We start from the raw sequence: 23,845 nt of genomic DNA on the forward strand, positions 1-23,845 counted from the left end.
GATAGTTTTGATCAGAAGGTATGTTTAATATGTTTAATTCTGTTTTAAATAAACTTCAAAATGTGTTCAAATAATAAAACTATGTAGCAGCAATAAGAAACAATAAAATTTGGCCACCCTCTGTACTTGACCGTAGTTGATGTCCTGCCCTTTTTTTTTGTTGTTGATATTACATTTCTTCTCGTGCTTTGGTTGATAGATATTTGGTGACAAATGAAACCTATTCCTATTCAGAGTCACAACTGACTACAACTGTATTTATGTCGAGGACTGCATACTAAGTGCCTTGCCTCCATTATTTTATATACCGATAGATGGCAGCACCATCACCGGATCAAACGGTTAATGAGAATTTAGAACTAGTCCAGGAGCTACCTGGTGCACCCCCAGAGGTATCGTTTCACTTGGAGGACATTGAGACCACGAGCATATTTAATGTCGCCCAGTCCCCTTTACTGACGACGGTGGGTCTTCGACCATCGAGGTTCGAACTCAGGACCCTCCAGCCCCGAATCCGACACTCTACCGATCGGGCTACCATGGCCCCAAATGAAACTTAAAAGTTCACTCGCACTGTGAAGAATTCTTTGTAAATACTTGATGGGAAATTTATTACCCATTTGGCATGTTCCAAGTTATGATGGTTAAACCAAGAGTTGCTTTAAAATGTGAAAAGTCCGTCAAAAAATGAGCTAGGTTGTTTTGAAGAAATCCATTTCATTCAACTTATTTGTATTGAGAATATTTGCTGTCAATCATTTTTGCCAATAATAGTCTTAGCTAATAGAATAAACTAAAAAATTTTATCAACAAATGGTAATAAACAAAACCGAGGGTTGCCACTAAACATAGACAGCTGAAATAAAAATACAAATTAATTTTAAACAACCAATATTGCAGATGATAAATATTAGATAGCTCGTACTAAAGTTTAAAATAATGTTTGTTATGATATTTGAAACAAATAAAAATATGAAAAAGTAAACTGAAATTTATGTAACATTAAACTATCAAAAACATAAAAAGGAATACATGGCTGCAATTCTTTTTACAAAAAAAATTTTGCTGTCAGTAAGTCAGTTTTTTTTTAGTTCTTATATTCTGCTTTAGTTATTTGTACTTTGTTTCCTTCTCTGAGGAAATACTATCTTAATTCTAGCATAATATTCTGGTGTCCTCTCTAAGCTCACTTGTCATTATTTCGGGGGGGGGGGGGGGACATCCCGACCCTGGACATGATAACTATGAACTTGTTACTAGTGAATTTGTACTTTTAAAATCATTCTGATTTTCGTGGTATTTAATTTTACCTACATAGGGACAGTAACATTTAAAAAAAAATATTTCATATACACTAAAAAAGTTATGCTAAGGGACTTAGTTATACTTTTCACTGCATCACTCTTTGAAAAGAGACTTATTTGCTTTGATTTCATCAAAAATCTCATGACATGAAAGTTGTGTATTAGTTTTAACATTTAGAGTAAACGCTAAACAGTAGGAGCTAAGAGTCTACCTCTTTCTGCTTTTCAGCTGTTTCTATTAATCAAAATACTCTCACAACCAGAGTTACTGTCAGCAAACATATCGTAAACTCAGTTATTTAAAAAACATTGAGTACCAGTTTTTTTTTTTTTTTTTTTTTTTTATTGGTACACCTTAAAAAATGTTTGCCATTTTTCCTCAATCCATGCATTGTACTACTCTACATTACACTTGAGGTTCCCCTTACCTACAACTACACGTAGTTGAACTGGTTGGATGGAACCAGGATCGGACTGGCTATCCGGGCATTTGGGGAAATGCCCGGTGCGCCGCTCCGAAAAGCGCTGGTTGACCGTTGACTTTTTTCTTTGGAAAATTTCATTGTACAGGGTTCGTACGGGTCATGAAAATCCTGGAAAGTCATGGAAAAAAACAAATTTCAGACCTGGAAAAGTCATGGAAAATTAATATTTTCATTAAAAGTCATGGAAATGTATTTAAAGTCATGGAAAAATGTCTTGGGCAGTAGTAAAGAACAGTAGAGAATTAAAATTTAAAATTATTTAACCGTATTGCATGTAAAAGCTAATAATACTTGAAAATTGAATGATCTCAAAAACAAATCTGAGTTTAGGAATCCTATTGCATCCGCTTCTGTAACACTTGCCCGCCTTTTTTTGTAATGTGATTTTACTGCTGGGACATCCCTAATTTTGAATTCACCATTATTTTTAGAATTTCTTTTATGTTATATTCTGTAGTAGTGGGTTTAGCATGTTCCTGATTTTACCACGCCCACTAAAAAAGTGTAATTTAATTGCATCCGAGTTTATTTCAACCACTTGTAATTGTCAGGGTTTATCTTAATTTGTGAAAGCTTTAGAAAATGAAGACTTTAGTCAGGCAATAGAACATACAAATAGGGGAATTCTAATAGTCAAACAGTAGTGCCCAACGTGCAGCTCGCAAAATTGATCCATGTGGCCAGCTGTGATATCGCTGGTTCAGAAAAATGAATTTACTGACTAACATGACTTTACTTCAATGAATGAAAATACTGTCAAGTTACATGGATGATTAGAAGCACTGTTGACACCAAATGGGAATATTTTTTTAAAAAGTAAATTTGCGATCAGAAACTTAGTAATAACTCATTCAACTTTTGTCCCATTCATTACTATTTTGCCCTATTTACTAAATAATTATTAGGCATTTAAACATCAGTATATTGCATTCACTATATTTTTACGTAACTTAAGTTTATATGCTAAAGAAAAATTATAGCTTATTAGTTTCTGCAGTGTGCACAGATATTTTTTTAGTCAAGTAAGTGCTTTGATGAGGTAGTGGCATTCATGTAAAAGTTTTGCTAATGCCGATTTACAAAAATTGGCAGGTTTGACATTAAGTAGTACCATTCTCTTCATTTAATGAGGTCATGAAAATTTTTATGAAGTCATGAAAAAGTCTTGGAAAAGTCATGAAATTTTTTCATCCAAATTGAGTATGAACCCTGATTGTAGTAATTTTATCGGTTGAGAAACGAAGTATTTTTTTGCTTGCAATAGAAAATATCGGAAAGGGAAAAAAGCTACTTTTAGACTTCCTGTAATTCGTTTCCTTTTAACACCGCATAGGGGATCATTGCCCCTTCTTATCCTAATGACCATTGTAGGAAAAGACGGGACGGAGCAGTAAGACTAGAAAAGAGATGGCTCTGCGGCAGAGGATTTCACTTCCCTTCACACCACACCACTCACATTACAACGTAGATCTTTACAAGCAAATGAGCCACATCTGTTTTTTGTTCATCAGCAGCTGACCCCGCTTTAGCTGATAACGATGTAGTAGAGTACTCAACTGTCAACTCATACACTAAACGAAGACACTGATTACAATATCCGACTTTTTTAAACATGTGTTAATGTACAAGTGTTTTGGGACTTAGTGATTCTGATAACATTAAGTGAATGATAACATTAACCGTGATCACATTAAGCGGCGCCTACTGTAATTAAACCAGTTAAAGAATTGACTGGTCAGTATGTTTAGTACTGATAGCTAAAATTATTTCAGTTCAACATTTAGGTCCAACATTTTAAAACAGAATCCTTGTCTGTCATAAAAATTCCTCAATCCCCAGACTTAATCTAGATTAATGAAATATGTTTTGCTCAGTTTATGTGCAGATTAAGGTTTTTAACATTTTTTCACCATGTCACTTATTTAGGTGCTTGTGAGTCAGATTATCCAGTGGATGAAGACTTTTTGAAACTCGGAGTTGAAGTAGACAAATCTGAAGCACCTGATGAAAGTAAATCTACTGATAGTGTGAGCAGCAGCATTGGAAATATCACCTTTGTCAGTTGCTCTACTGGTCCTTCTTCTAGTCCTCCTTCACCTACCAATGAAGACAAAGGTAATTTTTCGTGACTGAAAAAGTAGTTTCAAAAGCACACTTTGCATTTATTTTATTTATTTATTTATTTATTTTTGCAGTTAATATATTTAAATCTCATTACTCTAATTTAAAACTCAGAGAAGTTAGTAATAGAAAGCTAACTGCCGTATAATGCTATAATGTTCAGATTGCACCGAAAAACACTAAATAAGAGATGACAATTACATAGCATGTGTACCTAACTTAGCACATCAACAAAAAATTTTTTGGCATGCCAAACAGTTTTAAAGTATGAGTCGGAATAATAATTAACAATTAATCTTATTTGCTATCTCTGCACTAAGCCTAAAATTTAAATTTTAAAATACTGTTAGTTTAAACTTCTGAATCATTAATGGAAATGAAAAATATTTTCACATTTCTCTACAGCAGATTTACTGGTATAACTTGTAAATTGTTTAATTAGGTTTTGTGAGAAAATAAGTACAGTAAACGCCCGCTTATGTGTAAAATAAGGTGGCATGATAACTGCGGATAAGCAAATTTCAGGGATAATCCACAAAATAGGTAAAAAACAAAAATAGTGTTAATAGCTTTAAAAAACATCAGTAACACTTGAATACATTTAAACTATAGCTAAAAACGGCAACAGTTTGAAAAAGCTAAACACGGATTGCTCATTATTGCTTACGGATCACTCACATGTATGAGCAAATCGTGCAGATAGATATAGTTATTGAAGCAGATCAAGCTAGGTTATATCAAAACTGGTATGGTCACTTTTTTCATGCATAAAAGTTTTAGATTTAAAAATCAGTAAGTAATGTAGATCTGAAGCATTTAGTAAAGTAGATCTAATGACCAGGTTTCAACTAGCCAGGTTTTAATAACCTTGGAAAGTTTGATGTCATTGGAAGGGAAGGGGAAGAAGGAGAAATAACAATATCTAAAAATAGATTTTTCTGTTGTTAAGTTAAAATGGGTGCATTTATCATTTACTTTCAGTTTATCATCGCCAACGCAAAAATTTGTTTTTGAACGTGTGATAGACCACAGATGATTGGGATTTAACTGAAGTTGCAAATTCTGAGTGACTGTAGTAATCCATTGAGTGCCTTTTTGTGTAATTTGTGAATTTTTCTCGAATGTCAATAATGTAATGTATTGTTAACATCTTTTTCTTGAAATAAAGTATTGTTTTAATTTCGCTTTTGTACTATTGCAAAATGTAAATCTAATTTAAAATGGATTCCTTGTCAAGGATGTTCTACCAAGAAAGGTTAACTTTTAAATTTGTACTAGGATAATTGCAACTTTTTTTTTTAATGTTTGGTACCTTATCGAAAGATTTTGAAAATCAATATAAACAACATCAACACATGTTTTGTTTTTTTAAGCCATAGCAACTTTTTAGAAATGCAATGAATTAGTAGCACATAATTTACCTTTCCTTCAGACCATCTTTTCTCTACAGACTATTAGTCACGAAGAAATCCATTATCTTGATTTTGATCAGTTTAAAAATTTTTACAAAGCATTCCAGTCAGACTCACTGATCTATAAGATCCTGCTTTACATTTAGACCCTTTATTGAAAAGTGGCATTATGTTAACCAGCTTCCTGTCCAAAAAAGACAAATTTTTTGTCAAATCATTTTGATTTAACAATTTACAAAACTCAGTTTACTCAAAATTGATAGCTCATTGATGATTTGATTAATTTTAGTAATTTTTGGTGTTCTGAACAAATTTATTAGCAGTAAAAATTGTACTTAAATTTGTATTTAAAAGGAAAATAATAACATGGCTATTAAATACATTTTAATTCGCAAAAAAAAAAAGTTTTCCAGAAAAACTTCTTTTTTCTACCACCTCAAAACGTCCAGAAATGTTACATCTGTGTGCCTGACAATAATAAAAGAAAGTAGTGTGTCAGTCAGTTGCCTTTTTTTTTATTTTTTTATTTATTTTTTTTTAAAAATCATCCAAATTGTATTTCTGGAATTCAATCACACCATTAAATTCAGTTTAAAAAATATCCATATATTTTTTTAACTTAATTAATTTTTTCTTCTGCACAATGCATATTTTATGACAAAATACTTACTGCTCGCTTTAAAAATGTCAGTCAGTGACCCGTAGAGTTGCCCAGCAGTTATATGTACAAAGGTTTAATTTGTTCATGTTTGTTATGAAAATGTTTATTTCTTTTCCAGAAAGTGAACCAGTACTTTTCAGGCAATCTACTGAAAATGAAGGTATGCCACATACTTTTTTTTTAAGAACTTTAGTCGTTGTTTTTTGGTATTGTTGTTTGATCTAAATCTCAGTTATTTTGCTTCTTTATACCAAAATTTATTTGCAGTTCAAAAAGAGAACTCTGACGAGGTCACGAATCAGAGTCGACAACCCCAATGGATAGTCATGAAAGATCCTCCAGAAATAATTAAAGACGGAATAGCGGAATTGTCGAAGGATAACCCTCTGGCCTATGAGCATATCGAAAAAATGTCGAGTGTCTTGCCCACCATGTGGATGGGTGCGCAAAATGGCAGGTAAGAACTTTTCTTTTAAAGGTGAAATCATGTTCAAGTGATTTGACTTTGTCTTAGTTTTTTTTTTTTTTTTGCAGTATTTATGTCCATTCATCAGTTGCTCAATGGTGGAGGTGTATTCATACAGTGAAATTAAAGGATGCTGTTCTCAATATTGTGTGAGATTTTGTTTTGATAGTATTTATTTTTTATTCTTACTGCACGTTTATGTAAAATATTCTTTCCTTCAATCTATTGAAACCTATAAAATAAGTTTTGCTCAGTGGCTTACACAGGAATTTTGCAAGGAGAGGGTCCAAGGTCGAAAGAATTATTCTCATATCATACTCCAATATGCCGTCAAATATATTGACTTGACTTTATCGATTCACAAGAACGAAAAATAGTAAAAAATAAACTATTGACTAAATACTCAGCATTATTTAATGAAATATATTTAAATAAATAACTAAAGAGCAAAATAATTCACTCTTATACTTCTCATAATTAAAAAATGGATTCAAGTTCTTAGAATCTCATTTTAATCTGTAATTACAAAACTAAAAACATGGTTATTACAGTGTAATTATTTATAATTACCATTCTGCTTCATACAGGCAATTCGTTGTGGGAAAAGTGCAATATCTTTAAAAATCTTTTAACATGAGTGCTCGTATCTTATTTTTTCACTTATTAGAACTGAAATTATTGTTACCTTTGTTTGAAATTGTTCTATGTACAAAATACATAGAATCGTAATCAATCAGGAAAAGAAAGCAATACCTATTTGAGGGGTCCGGAACCCCTGGACTCCTCCCTTGTGTGCACCACTGGTTTTGCTGTATTCTAATGTTATGTATTTTTAAAGAATTCAAAAATACAATTACAATTAAATGTTCTGACATATTCCTAGTTATGTTCACTTGTTTGTCAATGGTTCATAACCATTTCACTGTGTTCAAAAGTAAAAAATTCATTTCAATGTACCAATTAGCAACTTTGATTTTAGACAAATGAATGAGACAACGTATGAGCAGGGTCTGCACGAAAGATTTCAAACTGCTAGCTAACACATTAGCCAAATTGTAAAAGTCTTCACCAAATTCTAAAAAACCTAGCCAAAGATGTAATTTTAATAAACTTTTAATTGAATTTTTATTTATTTTTTTTTTTTGAGCAGTCACGATTGCGTATTGCTTTCATTTTACTGTTTTTGGCGTGCTATCATTTTATTTTCCCGTCAGCACCCTCTGCCAGCACCACCATCGACCGGCTCCTCACGATGCTGCTCCTATAGCAAAAGCCGTCTCCAGGTTGCGTCAATATCCTACACTTACACGCATACATACACAACTACACACACGCGCACAGACACAAACACACACTCCTACACACATAGACACACTCATGCCTGCGCACAGACACAAACACATATGCCTACATACACACACACGAACGCCTACACACACTCACTCGTACACACACAGTACTGCATACACAACATGCACACACATGCACCCACACACATGCGCTTACACAAACTCACACACATGCATCTACAGAAACACATATGAGCATTCATACACACACGCTCGTGATTGCGAAAAACATAATTTGAATTCAAGATGCCAAAAATTCAAATTAATATAATTTTTTTTTAAATTTTGTTTTAGAGAACTTTAATTTAAAGGCAAAGTAATAATTTTATAAAATATACAGTACCAGTGCTTGTATTTTAAATATGTGGTATACACTTGAGTTGAATAAACACCCAATAACAATGTGTAAGAAATTGAGTTTCCTATTTTTTTTCTTTCTTAGTAGAAATTTCTGAGAATTTTCCATTCACCAATACTTTTGACAAATCAGAGTTTCTTCGGCCCAATTCATTAATTAATTGCATTTGGCATGATGGCAAATGCTTAACGTGGACCTGTATAACGAGTAAATGGGATTAAGTTTTAAAGGTAGTTAAAAATGAAATAAATTATTATGGAATTAGTTGTCAATTTTGTTTTTGAAGCTGTTTAGTTGTCTGTAATGTATCCAAACAGTTGATAGTTTTTTTTTACAAGTGCTGAAATTTACAATGATGTGTGGTTATTTGTAGCATAGTAAGTTTAAGTTCTATAATATTTCATTAAAAAATAAAAAGCAATGATGCATTTCCTTTTTATTTTAAAATTTTAAGCATTCAATGTTGAATTTTCCTAGCTTATACTAAATTTTATGGGAGTTTAATTGAATATTTGATGAAAAGTCAATATGAAAAATTTGTAAGCTGATTTTTATTGAAGTCTTGTATGGCCACAAGTATAATTAGTTTTTGTTATCAAATTTCAATTAAATATAAATACACTTGTGTGTGTATGTATTAAGACATTTATTTAATAAACCATAAATAATTTTTTGTAAACTTAAAATTTCAGGCATTTACGAGGTAGAGTGGTTGCAGCAATGGCAAATGGAACTGTTGCTATTTTTCATCGTGGAGAAGGTATGTAAATTATGCACTGTATGGTGGTTTTCAATTAAAATAGATGAATCTACCTTAAGCTACATTCTTTTAAAATCTTTTTTGATTTTTTCCCCCACAGATAATCAATGGGAGCTTAATAACTATCATTTGTTGGATCTTGGTTATCCTCATTACTCAATACGGTGTATGATAGTTGTCCACAACAAGATTTGGTGCGGCTACCGCAACACTATCCATGTCTTTTGTCCAAAAACCTTATCCATAGAGGTAATTTCAAAATGAAAAAAAAAATGCTTCATTTACTGTTTGCTTGGCAGACTTACTTCAGTAACTTTCATGCTTTTCACAAAAATAGATTTTACAGTCTCTTATGAGCTACAGCATCTTGATTATCCGAAGTAATAGGGACCGAACCTACTTCAAATAATCGAGGAATTCATCAACAATCATCTAGTTTAATGTGTAGTATCGTCACTGAACTGTTATTATGACTATTTTACTGTTAAATCAATTTAAATTAGAAAAACAAAATTTTGTTATATTGAAACAAAAACCTACAATGGAAGCTTCATCTGGTGTAAATTGGCCATCCTTTGCCATGCAGCTCTATCCCAAAGTTTTCTTAAAAGCCTGAGTTCAGAGGAAACAATCTGTTTGTTAAGAGTAAATTTTGGATGATAATAGAAAATAAAAAAACTAAGTGAAGAGCAAAAGCAACTTCGGTTAATGGAGAGTTTCAGTTAATCAAGGTTCAGATAATAGAGGTTCTACTGTACTTAATTACAAATGCACATTTTGTGGCATTGGACAAACAGAAGGTTCTATTATTGTTGTTCTCAGGTTAAGCTGCTTACTGTTGCAATACGATGACAGTGTGAATTCATTTTCTTAATCATTAATTTAATTAGATATCAAGTACCATTTCAGCATCTTATTTTCCATAGAAATCTCGATATTAATATTGCACTATTAATATATAGTGCTTAAATACTTCACCGACTTTGATATGATCTTCGATGTCTCAAAATTCACTTAATAATAAACTTAATTATTTCAAGTTTGTGCTTTTTTTTTATAAACGGGCAAATTGTTTTAAATTTGTTTTAAACTGCTGAATATTTTTCATATGCTTGTGTGAAATTTGATTTTTGTTGAAATCTGAAATATTTTTTAGAAATCATTTGACGCTCACCCTCGCAAAGAAAGTCAAGTCCGTCAGCTAGCTTGGGTGGGTGATGGTGTGTGGTTGTCTATAAGACTTGATAGTACTCTGAGGTTATACCATGCCCATACTTACCAGCATCTTCAAGACATTGATATTGAACCATACATTTCCAAAATTTTAGGTGAGTCCGAAATAAGTTTGTTGATCAATTGAGCTATAGTTAAGAAATAGAATTTTGCTTTTCCTTTCTGTTAACGCAAATAAAAATGTTTAATTCTTAAACAAAAAGATTTTATTCTGTGGTATTGCTGTAATATGTGTTCAGGATAGCTTTTAAATTTTAAATGCTTTTTTTTTTTTTGTTAATATAATTAAAACTTGCTTGGAAAGCTTTGAGGTTCTAAAATTATAATTTTCTTCAGAGAAATTGAAATTTGCTTCAAGTTATTTCACAATACAGTCGTCCTTCGCTACTTCATGCTTCGGCTTTCGCAGCTACACTACATCACGTTTTTTTTTAAATGTAGTAAATAGCCTTTTTAAGACATTGGTGTAAACTTTTTCCAACAAAAGAATAATAAAGTATGTCTTTTAAGTAAGGGAAGCTCTTCTGAGAGGCTGTATTTGTACTAGTTGGAGGTATAAAACCACTAAAGAAAGTGTAAGGAATAGCTATCTCCTTTTAACCATTAAACACTATCTAGAAAGTATAAATCACTGTATCATTACTAGAGGATTTTTACTAGGGGAAAATGATATTGAACAATGTACTAGTTGTATATGTAATACTTTTAAATGAAGATGAATGTAGAGGAAGAACAAGGGCACACACGGTCACTAACTGGCTATCAATTCATCATCAAACAACTTGAGCCATTTTCATTGATTAGTATAGTTGTGTTTAAGAACTGCATGTGTGTGTGTAGTTTATTTCCCAATTATTAACAATGTGATATCTATTACATCGAATGTATCTTATTTTCTCATATTTTGTGAAATATATTAAGTAATACAAATGTAATGGTGGCTAAGGTGCTGTTCCATGTCTAGAGGGCTCTAACTATTTAAAACCTATTTAAATTGCCGTAAATAAGTTTTATATGTTCTAATTTGGAAAATTTTTGGTTTATAAATACAGAATCCTACTTCGCGGAAATTCAGTTATCACGTAAAGTCTGGAACGAATTAACTGTGATAAACGAGGGCTGTGCGTGACTGTATTCAGTGTTATGTACAGAACATTTCACAGTTGACTTTTTATTTTATTTTATTTTTTTAAGACTGAAATACCAATAAAAAAATGTTCAATTATCTTTAACTCAAATCGATGTTTTCACAGTGAAAAAATTACTAATATTTCGAAATTTGGCTGTGAAATGTCATGTACGTAACACTGAATACTGCAAAAAGACCCTTCAGAAGATTTGGAGATTACATTTAAAATTTGCTTCAAAAATTTTGAAATTTTATGTATTATATGTTGGAATGTTTTATGTTTTTATTAATGTTTTCTGTGTACAGAAGATATAAGAGTATTTATGTCACTGATTTTCATTTTCAATAACGTTTAAAATTGTCATCACAAAGACATTTTTTAAATTGTAAGAAGATTCTTGCTTTTCTTCTTTACTAGAGAGACGGTTGCATCTTCTTTGATTTGTGTGTCATAGTTTTCAAAGTTTAAAATGTATAACACTAGTTTTTGCAATACTGTAATAACTGCAATCTAAGTTATTTGACTAGAGCATTTTTTAAATATTTATTTAGGTACTGGAAAGTTAGGAATTTCTTTTGTCCGCATCACTGCTTTATCCGTGTCTTGTTGTCGTCTTTGGATAGGCACGGGAAATGGTGTTATATTGTCTGTTCCTCTTCATGAACGTGAGTTGAATTGAAAATGTCTGCTATTTTATTTATTCTATTTTTAACTTGTGTGTGAATATTAATGTTCGTGAATGAAGCCAATCCCCATTAAAATTCTTCAAGCAGGTTAAGATCCAGTATCTCACAAGAAAATTTGGAAATCATCCCTTTAATGTCGGAGGAGGAAGATTTAAAGTGGACTAGAGATTCTGCTGATGTATATAAATTTTCTTAACAAAGCAAACTTATGCAGGGAAAATTAATGTTGTTACACTTGTAAAATATAATAAATGCTTGAAATCAAAGATAAAAATCTAGGTGTAAAATTATAAAAATAATTTTGAAATCTCCAGGAACGATCTCTGTGAACCTCGATGGTCCTGAAAGTGTGTCCCAAAAAAAAGGAAATATTTAACAAGATTCTTAGTTTTCTCAATTCATAAGAGAAGAGTTGACACTGCAAGCAAATATAAGTTGTGTGTTTAGGTTTTACATACCACTCCAAAGTAACAATCAATAAGATATTTTTTGAAATATTTTATAATTTTGAATGTAAATCTCAATTTTCAGTGTTTGTGTTTTGAGGTAGGTTGTATTGAATAGAATTTCAAAGAATAATAAGGCGTTTAAAATTGATTGCAGCGGGTGCCAAGCGCTGGGTTCAGGATGATACTCAGCTGCCAGGAATGGCCATACGGGTATATTCTGATGACAAAGATAACTTGACTCCTGGCAGTTTTGTACCATATTGTTCTATGTCTGAAGCTCAACTCTCATTCCATGGCCATAAAGATGCAGTCAAGTTCTTTGTTGCTGTGCCAGGTATGATGGAAAGCAAAGCCTTACAAAGTACCTATTTCTCCAAAGGTCTGGTGAAAGGTTATTAATATTTTATTTTGCTTTTGTTTTGTTTTTGTGCTGAGCATGTCACTTTTGTTTTTTAATTTACATGTTGTGTTCCTCTATGTCTTTTCTTTTGAAACTTTAAAGAGCCCCCTCCCTTCCCCACAAGTTAATGACCCAAAATATCGGATGCTTTTTCAACTGCTTGATGTCTTATTTTAATTTCTTCACCTGACCCTCTCCATTTTTTTTCTTTTTTGTTAGTTAAATCTCATTATTTTTCACTCTGGATTTTCTCCACGTTTTCAGTAAACTGTAAACAGACAGATCAAGTTTATTGATGCTTATGAAAGGATTGCAAAATGACTGCAGTCCATCGTATAGACCTTAATGCTTACATCTAATTTTTACACTTTGGAATCTTATTTGTGTACTTGATCTCGGAGAGTTTTTAAAAAAAAGAGGGTGAAATAATGATTTTTTAATTTTCATTTGTCATCCTAAACCTTTTTGCTCTTTCAGAATTGCTTATGCTGGGACAAAACTCCGGAATTCCAGGAATTTCAAACAAAGCTTTAATTTTTAATCAGCTAATTACTGGTTGAGCATATTTTGCTTCATTTCCAATTTAGAAATTAAAAATGTGCTCAAGTTCTCTTACTAGGAATTTTCTGTAGTATTACAATGAGACAATTCATGTGCAATATTTCTTTTCCATATCTTATAACCAAACTAAACTAATTGATGAATGTTTGTAAATAATTTTGTAGCTGTATAGTTTAGCATTTCAAAAACTTTCAAAAGTAAATTTTTGACATAGCAATAATTAATGGCATAGGGTTTTTTTTTTAAATGATCTTCAGCACCACCATGTTGCTTAATTTTTTGGGGGAGGGGGGATCCATTTGTTTTAACCAAGACAAAGTTACTGGTGCATTTCTTTTTTCTGTTTTAAGCCTTTGTTCCAAAATCAGTTTAGTGTCTAACCTTGTCAAAACAAACTCAAAGGGTCATTTAAAATTAATTTATCTCAATCTTAGTTCATCTTATCCAAAAAGTAATACATAGTTTGATGTGTAAATACAATTGGGCAGAGATGGCAAATGAAATACATTTTAGTAGTAATTCGTTTTTAGCGTGTTCAAATTGATGAAGTCTGAATGCATTAATATTTAATTTATTAATTTCATTGTTTAAAAAAAAAAATGTGCTCTTATCTAAACTAATAATATAAAACTGAAGAGTTTGAACACGCTAATCTCAGGAACTACTGGTTCAAATTAAAAAATTCTTTTTGTGTTGAATAGTGCATTTATTGAGGAAGGCTGTAGGCTATTTTTTTTAAAAAAATAGATTGACCAAAATAATTGCAAATTAAATGTTTAATTAATTGTTTGGTTCTGTGAATTCCTAATAGATGGCAGGGTAAGTTAACCCATCTAGAGGGCGCTAGGCGACAGTCTTGAAGTTGCCATTTTTTGCTGCACCCTGGAAAAGTAGAAGTGTTATAGCATACAATAATTATCCATGATAATATAAGATGTTTTCAGGCTTTGCCCGTTGCTATAAGCTGCAAATATTGAAATAATCTATGATATAACTTTTAAAAAAGCAAAAGGGCCATATGCAATGAGTCCAACATATGCTTTACCTGCAGAATTGGTGCCCACAAACATTGGTGCCCTGTGCCCGTGCTCCATGTGCCCATACCTTAATCTGGCCCTGGTCATATCACTTAAAAAAGAAGCAAATGCGTTGGGAAAATAGCATTACAATATGTGGAATAATTGGCATCCTCTTCTTAATAAAATGGCAAAATTATGCAGCTAGTTGTCAAGCTTCTAACTTTCAGCCATAAGAAATTAAAAAGAAGCTTTCTTTTTAATTTCTAAATTAAAAAGAAGCTTCCCCTTACTGTATGCAGAAAGCTTTTGAAGTTATTCTCTTAATTATTGCTTATTTTAATAATTGTTTTTCATTGCTTAACGCAGTTTTAAAAAGTGCATTTTCATGATTAAAAATTTTTTTTTCCATTCTCCTCCAATTGGAATTTACTTAACCGGATTACCACCAATCCTATCTGAGCCGGGTGAATCAAGAGTCTCCTGCATAGGCATTAGTCATAGATAGGTGATGTAATTGAAAAATTTAGTTGACATTGTTTTTTACTGAATGTCGCTAAAATAATGGAGGGGCTTTAATGCTTTTTTGTCTGGAAAATAACTTTTCATAAAATTTATAATTAACAAAATGAATATTTTACACAATTATTACACCCTTATATTTTTATTTCCTTTTTTTTCTTCAGTGTATTTTCTTTGCTACATTTTAAAACTTTTGTTTTCTTTCCTTAAAAACTAGAAAATCACCTGTCAAGGTATAATGGGTGAAAATTGCTTCTGCATTTGAATGAATCAATTGCCTATTTGGTGATATTTTGAGAGTTAAAATTGTAACCCTAACTTCAGTGGATGAACCTTAATGCCAGTCGATAACGTTCATTGTTGACCCTTTTTTTTTGTTTTTTATGCTCCTAAAATGACATTCTTACCAGTGAAACAGTGAAATGATCGGGTATAATTCATCCTTGTCAAAATAAAGCATTTCCCTGCATGTCAAATATTACCAAGAAATATTACCCAATAATCATGCCGTGGCAGGAGTTTCATTGTGGATGACATCACCGTTACTCAGTCAGCGAATTCGCTATTATATATATGAGGATGCTGGGTAAATTTGGTAAAACAAATTGTCAATGATGAAAAATCATGAAAAATTCATTAAAGAAATGCTATCTTGTAAGGAAAAAAAAAGCTAAACAAAAAAGTCAAAAATATATTTTCAAATAGTAATAACACCACATGCTTTTATTGTTTGTTCTAAATTTGTCTTGTACTGATTTCTTTTTAAATTTTTAACTTCGATTTATTTTTCAAAAATGATTTTTAAGGAAAAGAGCCTTATGCCATTTAGTTAAAAGTTTGTAAAGAAATGCAGGCCCATTTCAAATTTATAATTATTTTTTCATAGGTCAAGGTGATATGAACTCGATAACCTCATTATCTGATGATAAGGATGATTTTGAAGCTCCTGAGAAAACTATTAAGCCAAAGTATATGTATATAATGTCAGGAGCAGAAGGTTATATTGATTTTAGAATTGGTAAGCAAAAGATTTTATACGAACTAAATTATTTTCTCTCTTTTGTTATATTTCACTGCAATTTTTTGCATGTTTAATAAAATAAATTTTATCTTGTAATTGAACAGATCTATTTTTTATTTTTATTTTTTCCTTTTTTAAAAAATTAATAATGTTTTTATTCTTACAGAGTATTTGGGTTATTTCATGGTAATTTAGACATTTATGTAGAGTCCGTAATGTGACCTTTTTTTTCCCATAACTTATTAATTTACTGTTTGATTAGCATATTACTTTATTTTGAGCTTTTCCTACCAACACACCAACTGAAATCAAAATAGTTTGCAAATCAAATAGTAAATTAAAAAGTAATGCCAAAAAAAGATTATGGTACGTACTCTACATAAATGTCAAAAATACCGTGAAATGAACCATTTACTAAAAAGTTCACTGGTAATATACAAAATTAAAAATTTGGAAATAATCAGCACAAATGATAGAAGAACCTCTCCTCTGTTTTGAGGCAAAAGATAGTACTAGTAGCCCTGGTAGATGTTGCTAAAAACAGCATGATTTGGAAAAGAATTCAATAAAAGCCTCGTAAGACCACAACTATAAACGTGTTTAAACTCAAAGTATGATAATGTCCACTTACATCCACTAGCGCCAACTCCATGGGACTTGGAGTGGCTCGCCCCCCTCCCCCCAAATAATTTGTATGTGGGTATGCCTTTTTTTTTTAGAGAAAGTGGTCAGTGCTTTACTTAAAAAAGATTTTCTTTTTGCTTGAGTGTCAATGAGAATTGTTAAGTTTTTAGGAATTTGTAGGCATTTATAAAGTTCTATATATCAAGGCAAAGACCTTATTTACTTTCTAAAAGAGGCTTTTGTATGCCTAAACTTGCCTTTCTTGATCCAAGAGGACTGCTTAGAGTATAATGCATCAAATATGAGGGGGAAGTTTGCTGGACTTGAGTTGATTTTAGACTAACAGCCACAAGAAATATATATCCACTGCACTGCTCTCCACAAAATAAAACTAAAAATGTCCCTTAAGACAAAGGACATAGTCTAATTGAATCAGAAAAATTTGCATACAAATTTTTAGATTCCTATATTTTGAAAACGCCGTGTCATGTATTGCTGGTTCATGCGAATTTCACACATCAAAAAATATGTTAAATGGCATTTTCAAGGTGCAAAAATAAGAAACTTTTCTTGGGGCCCCTAGCCCCCCCCCCCCTCCTCCATTGAAGTGTGGCCCTCTCAATAATTTTTGAAAGTCAGCATATTTGTCTTGTGTTTTATTGAAATTTGATTGAATTTGGGAACTAGGAGTGAACAGCGCTTCACATTAACATGCATAATATGACCAAAAGTATTGGGACACTTTAAAAAATTCACATTTTTAACAATTTCTCAAGAAATAAGAGACTAATTGCTTTAACTTTTGTCACATAAAAGATAGCTCCTCCTGTCATTTTCCAATAAATGTTACATTACTCTTGCATTTAGGGGATCAGTAACAAATTGAAAAAACAAAAATGTGTTTTGATCATCATTCATCACAAAGAGCTGAGAATAAGCTGTAAATTTCAGAAATTAGTAGCTGACTATGTACAATTTATTTTATATACTTTTGAGAAAGTACCATTTATATTCACGAAGGTATGAGCACTTCTTTCAAAACTACGAATTTTATTTGAAGGATTTTGGCTCATAACACTCAAAATTTTTCGTCAAAGCTTACCAAACTTTCAAAAAACTTGACAGCATACAAGAGAAGCATAACACTAAAATTTGAAGTTGAAATGTTGAAAATTTTAAAAAATATTGACATTTAAAGCAATTAATTTCTCACTGCGAACGCGCACAAAGATAGCAATTTATAATTTTCACTATCTACAGCCCAACTAGATTTTTCAACTCATAATAAAATTCCAGCTCAATATCTTAAAAAATTCAGAAAGTTATCAGCAGTCTAATGAGCTGAATTTCAACAATTCTTGGATAGGCGACGAGTCATGAGGGGTCGTTTGCAAATAATCTGTTTTTATCTTGAATCACTCTGAGCAAGCAAATGTTGCAAACTTGCAAACTTTAGTGTAAAAAAGCTACGGAGCTTCATATCTGTTGTCTTGAATTTGTTTCATTTGTTGTCATTGAAAAAAAAGTAAATGGACAGCACCCCCTTTTTTTTTTGCATTAACGTTTGTTTGGTTAATTATTTTTTTCCTTAGCGCCCAAAGTTTTTTTTAAAATTGTTTTACCTTTTAATTCATATTGCTACAAAAGCGTGTTTTTTGTTAGTTTTTTAAATTATTAAACTCATTTGATCCAGTTGATAAGATATTTTCTGAATTATTATGAAATTCTAACCCAAAGTAAAATAATACATTTCTTCCTACAGGTGATGAAGAGGATGACACTGATGGAACTGATTTAAGTGAACGGTCCTCTCGCAGTTCACTGAGATCAGAACAAAGTCATCTGATCGTGTGGCAGATCCCTCTGCCCAGTACAAACGCGGGACATTCGAGTCACTGATGCATTTATTATGCAAGATGTGTACCTTATAGATACATTTGTAAAGAAATGTTTTAACTGTAAGATATTTAAAAAGATAACTAATTTATAATATGTTTAAAGCAGCTTTTTGGAAAAATATTTATGACTGACCAAGACAAGTAGGCTCTTTTAATGTTTTTAGCAATATATTTTGGTGCTTTTAACCTAAATGTATATATAAACTTTTATTTAGACTTCACTTGGCATGCCTGCCTAGTCAGATCATTTTGACATCTTTGGGATAGAGCACCCTTCCTTGTTTTTAATTTTGACCCAAGTTTAGCGAGGCAATAATTCAAATTTAAATTAGTATTGTTTTAGCTTGTTTCAAATGTCAACTGTTTCGGGAAGGAAACCTATAAAATAGGACCTAGATATACATTCCATTTTGTATTTCAGAATTTTACTAAGTTTTTAGGTAGTATCTGTAATGTTTACAGAGTCCTTTTTTAGTTAAAAATGAATAAAGAAAAACTCGGGGAAGGGGGGGGGGTATTTTATTAAATTATCCCATTTGCACATTTTCAATCTGGCAGGTATGTTTATATATCTTTTCGATTAAAATCACTATTTATTGAACTTTTTCCACGGAATATTCACATACTATGCGGTATCTTTATCTAAGCATGATGCCAAGCAAATGTCTAATGCTTCGGTTAACAACTGCATTTCAGACTTAAAATAAAAAATATTTCTTTTATTGAACTTGTTTAGTTGAGAAAGTTGTGGTAGTATTTATTCTGCTCCATTTTATTTGTGTTCCATTTCCCCCCTATACGTATGAAATAGAATCTATCCACATGTCTTATAAAAAGATAAATGCCTTTGATTGCATGCGAATGAACTATTGCACGTTATACTTCAAAGTATGAAAATATTGCTGAGTGTTGTTAGTCTTTCAAAAGATCTGATTTTATGTTTTATGAAGTCACTGTTATGACTGTGCTGTCGATAAAAAAGCAGCACTATTACTTTTAAATGAAGTTTGTTTCTTCATTTGTTTTCACTGTATCCTGCTTATACATGATGTTTCAAAAATTTTGCAACACTTTATTAACTTTTTTCAAAGTTTCAAATGCTATGTACAATATGCATAAAGCTTGAATCTTGATGACATATAGAATTAACAAAATAGTAGAATCTCAATTAACCAAAGATATCGGGAGTGTGCCATCTTTAGTTAAATGAACAAATAAAAGAGGGGCTTAAAAAGTGGCTGCTGGAAGGCGGCTGAAGCTTTAAGTCTGGATTTAAATGTGTATATATCGTCACCTCAGAGCAACAGTAAGAGATCTTATTCGAGGAATAACTGTAAGATATCCCACTGTTGTTTTGAGGCGACAATATTCACAAAGTAACTATTGATCTTTATCTTTTCAATTATATTTTAGTGTAACATGCTCGATAAATATCTCACTAGTGTCAGAAATCACAATGTAAATAGGAGACATAATACAGTATGGGACCCCAAATCCGTAATGCTCGGGACTGCAACCTTTCTGGTATTTGGATTCTGACTCTAAAAACAATTCTGCTGTTGTGCAGTATTTGTTATGGTTATCCTAGTTTCGCTTATGTTCGCACTAAATTTCTTTCATTTTTTGATTAATCTTAATGAAATCGATACTTGCCGATCGATACAATAAATAAAGCTTATTTTTACTAAAAATAGTTTTGTACTTTTGTTCTATAGGCTCTATACTGCATACTTATGAAGAAAAAAAAATTACTGTTGACCGAAAGTAGATGCTAAATGATTGCACGATTGCAGAAAACCCCTTATTTACGCATAACACGTGGCATCGAAAATTTAAAAAAAAAAACAGTTTTAAACTTTTAAACTGAAAAAAAAAATGATGATTTTAAAAAAATTATTTTAGGGGGAAAGTTTTGGATTTTCAGGATTCCGAATTTGGTGTCTCATACTGTATTGTAAACTTAAATCTGTATTGCATTATTTGTTTGATTTTTTTGTTCTTTAATTTAAAAACATAAGTGGAGTACAAAAATAGTTTCTTATTTACAAGAAAACAGTACAGGCTTGTTTTTCCAGAAAAAAAACTCTAGAAAGGTTTTTATATTATTTATCGAGGGTGCTAAATCCAGTGGTAGGGGAATCTAAATTTTTGTAACTTTCCTGTTTTCGAGATACAGGCGATTCAAATATGGCATGTAAAGATGTATTTCCATGCTGTAAGTTTGGGTGTATCGCACGGGATCTTTAAAATTTTTCATGCACCTTTTAAATAATAGAACTAAGTTATAACTACAGTATGACTTTGATTTAACGATTGTCAAGGGACTGGAAAAAGTTATCGTTAAATCGAGGAACATAGACATTGAGCAGTCAAATCCGGAACAGTGAACTGTATCATTAAATTGAGAAAATCATTAAAGCGAGTATCCTTAAATAGAAAGCATACTGTACTTCACTCATGGACAACATATTTAAAATAGGAATTGAAAATTAATATGCTATTTCAGAGAATGACCAATGACTATCGGAAAGTCTCATAAGAATTGCATAGCTATTTAATCAACATTGTACAGTACACTAGTATAAACAAACATCCCATCAACTGGTGCAGAACTGGTTTTCATTTATTCGCGGCAGCCCCGGACTTACGCCATTGAAATATACCGTTTTAATGCTATATTTCAGTCGCATATATCTCGAAAACAGGTTAGTTGCAAAAAAATAATAAACCCTCACCATTGGATTCAACTCCCTCGATGTATATATAAGCACCACGTTTCATATTTTTTCTTGGGAAAACAAGTCTGTATTGTTCCCTTGTTAGTAAAACAGGTATTTCATTTTCAGTTTTGACCGTTTTGGACCTGACTAACTTTCTAAAAACTAGTGTATTTTTTCGAGCACTTCAAAAGGTAACTAGTAGGAGTGAGAGAAAAAAATACAGAAGTGATAGTAATCCACAGATATGATTCAGTGCTTTCAGCATTAATGACCCTTCTCCAGTGACCTTGAAAAGATATTCTATACTTACCAATTTTTTATTTTTTTTTATTTTTTAGGAACTCGACTTTGGTTAAAAGAGGTTTGTATTTTTTGAGGTTTTACTGTAATTGATATTTTCATTATACTTTTCTTCCTACTCCCCACCATTAGCATTGAAGCCTCAAGATAAACATGTGTTGTACTGTAGCATAGGCAAAGTAGTCAAGTATTGGAGAATGGTCCAGGAATCAAGCCCGTGTCAGCTTGGTAAAGCTATTGCCTGTGGGCCAGGACGGTAAACAGAAAATAATTTCGGGGAGAGTTTAAAAACTTTCATGCAGAGCTTAGCATTATTTGTGCTAATGTTCAAGTTGTCGGGTTATCTATTATGAAAGCGTTTTATGAAATTAATATATATATGAAAGACATTTGAGTTTTAAAATAATATTTTTTGGAAAATTTTAAATATAAACGAACATTTAAATGTCAAACCTAACTTTTCGGGGGAGGAGGGGTTGAATCCTTAGAACCTCCCCCCCCTTGTATACGGCCCTGCCATGGGCCATATGTGACCTGCAAAGCTGGTCCATGTTGTACATTGTTAAGTTCGATGTTAGGAATTGAGAAGTATATTCTCGAATCTTCCAAAGTAACCGATCATGTTCATTTGAGAAGATTTCTTTAACTTTGAAATTGTCTCTCTTTGTCCATTGCTGGTACCGATTTCCGCATGCAAAATGTTTTTCCTTTGTATATGTAAACCAAGAATAGGGAAATACAAAAAAAAGTGTATCTTTTGTGTAGGGTTGCTACAAAGCAACTGAGTTACGAAAAATAAAATTTTATTCATGACAAAAAAAACGACAACAGCGCCAATATCCCAGTTATCGAACTACTTCTTTTCATTCATATGTTTTGCGAATAACATGCAAAAAGCAAAATTAAAATGAACTATTGATGCTTTGAATTGAAGTACACATAAAACTATGTTTAAAGATGTGCAATGAACATTCGGTAGAAATAAAAATGTTAGAAACAGGAAAATTCATACATGTTTTCCTGAAATGTTCAGTAATGATTTTGGTCAAATTTTGACCACGGGGCAAATACCAGTTTGAACAAATCAACTCACATTTTTGACTGTACAAGCTAGTACATGGAATAAAAGAGAGAAACCACATTCATGTAATAATTGAAATTTGAATGGAAAATTATTTTTAAAATAAGGGCGATTTAGAGCCCAATCCATACTTTTTTTTTAAATTTAAATAGTTTAAAAATACTGCTAATTTAAAAAAGAAATCAAAACTGTCTACACTGAATGCTGTTCAAACAAACAAAAAAAAAAAGACTACTTTGGAAAAATTACGTGCACAGAGCTTGAAATGTTTTTTGTCTCTCCTGTAAGATTTTCAAAAAATGGATTGAGGTGTTTTTTAACCCCTGATACAACAGAGGAAAGGGGTTATAAGTTTGACCGATCTGTGTATCTCTGTCTGTGGCACTCTAGCGCCTAAACGGATGTACCGATTTTGAAAAACATTTTTTTGTTTGAAATTAGAATTGATTGAGAGTGTTCTTAGATAGGTTGCGTCTTCGGATGACATCAGTCAACGAAGATATTAATTTAAAACCTCCAAAAGGTGTTTTGCAATTTTTACAGTTAAAACATATTTAAAATTTTTAAAACTTAGTACCAAAATAGAGCTTTTTTTTTTTCTGCTCCTGATAGAATGTGTTTGGAACTTCCATATTATATGGAATTTGAATTATAACCCTTTTTTATTGAAGCAAATTTTAAATATGGCTAAGCCATTATTCACACAATTGGTAACCAAATTCATTGTTGGCCTACAAGGAAATTAAAAGCAATGATTTAAAAATTTTATGTGTAGCCAGTTTTTATTTGTCAACAAATAAAGGACTTGTAATTGATTTTTAATAGTATAAGTCTTTTAAAAGGATTTTCAATTTTCCCTCTTGATTCTACATTTGCGACTCAGTCGCTGTTTTTTTTAATTTTTAATGTTAGTTACTTGTGGAACTAAACGCCTCATATATAAGTACAGTAAAGCACTGTTTATATGTTTTTAAAGGGATTGTTAGAAAACGTTTAATAGGTATACGTTAATACGCATTGGACCGATTTAAAAAATTTATAAATGATAAAGAGGTATAAATAATAAAGATGTATAAAAGAGAAACATATAAATGGTGTTTCATTGTAATACATAATTTAGATGTTGCAAAACTTTTGAAACATGCTGTATGTTGTCTGCAAATAAGTCTGAAATACTTTGCCTGTGATAGAGAAACATGATCTTTGTTTTGATAAAGGAATTGTAAATCAAAAATAAATAAACATGTTGATTTACATTTTGGTCGTCTTTACGTCTCACCTAAGCCAC

The 23,845-nt window shown here is 31.6% G+C and overlaps 1 protein-coding gene across 2 annotated transcripts in view; it reads left to right on the top strand.

Moving 5' to 3' along the window:
- Nucleotides 1-18,804, top strand: part of LOC129227667 (C-Jun-amino-terminal kinase-interacting protein 4-like) — a 61,120-nt gene extending 42,316 nt beyond the window's left edge. The window contains exons 17-27 of one of the 2 annotated variants that reach the window (XM_054862262.1): nucleotides 3,716-3,904; nucleotides 6,102-6,143; nucleotides 6,251-6,440; nucleotides 6,518-6,598; nucleotides 8,849-8,916; nucleotides 9,017-9,165; nucleotides 10,073-10,244; nucleotides 11,831-11,944; nucleotides 12,569-12,793; nucleotides 15,800-15,931; nucleotides 18,321-18,804. In XM_054862262.1, coding sequence (XP_054718237.1) covers nucleotides 3,716-3,904; nucleotides 6,102-6,143; nucleotides 6,251-6,440; nucleotides 6,518-6,598; nucleotides 8,849-8,916; nucleotides 9,017-9,165; nucleotides 10,073-10,244; nucleotides 11,831-11,944; nucleotides 12,569-12,793; nucleotides 15,800-15,931; nucleotides 18,321-18,457 — 1,499 coding nt within the window. In that variant the 3' untranslated portion in view covers nucleotides 18,458-18,804. The remainder of the gene's footprint in view (nucleotides 1-3,715; nucleotides 3,905-6,101; nucleotides 6,144-6,250; nucleotides 6,441-6,517; nucleotides 6,599-8,848; nucleotides 8,917-9,016; nucleotides 9,166-10,072; nucleotides 10,245-11,830; nucleotides 11,945-12,568; nucleotides 12,794-15,799; nucleotides 15,932-18,320) is intronic. The other variant, XM_054862269.1, reaches the window with a different exon arrangement.
- Nucleotides 18,805-23,845: the final 5,041 nt, after the last annotated feature.

Source organism: Uloborus diversus, chromosome 1 (assembly GCF_026930045.1).
Source record: "Uloborus diversus isolate 005 chromosome 1, Udiv.v.3.1, whole genome shotgun sequence".
Lineage (NCBI taxonomy): Eukaryota > Metazoa > Arthropoda > Arachnida > Araneae > Uloboridae > Uloborus > Uloborus diversus.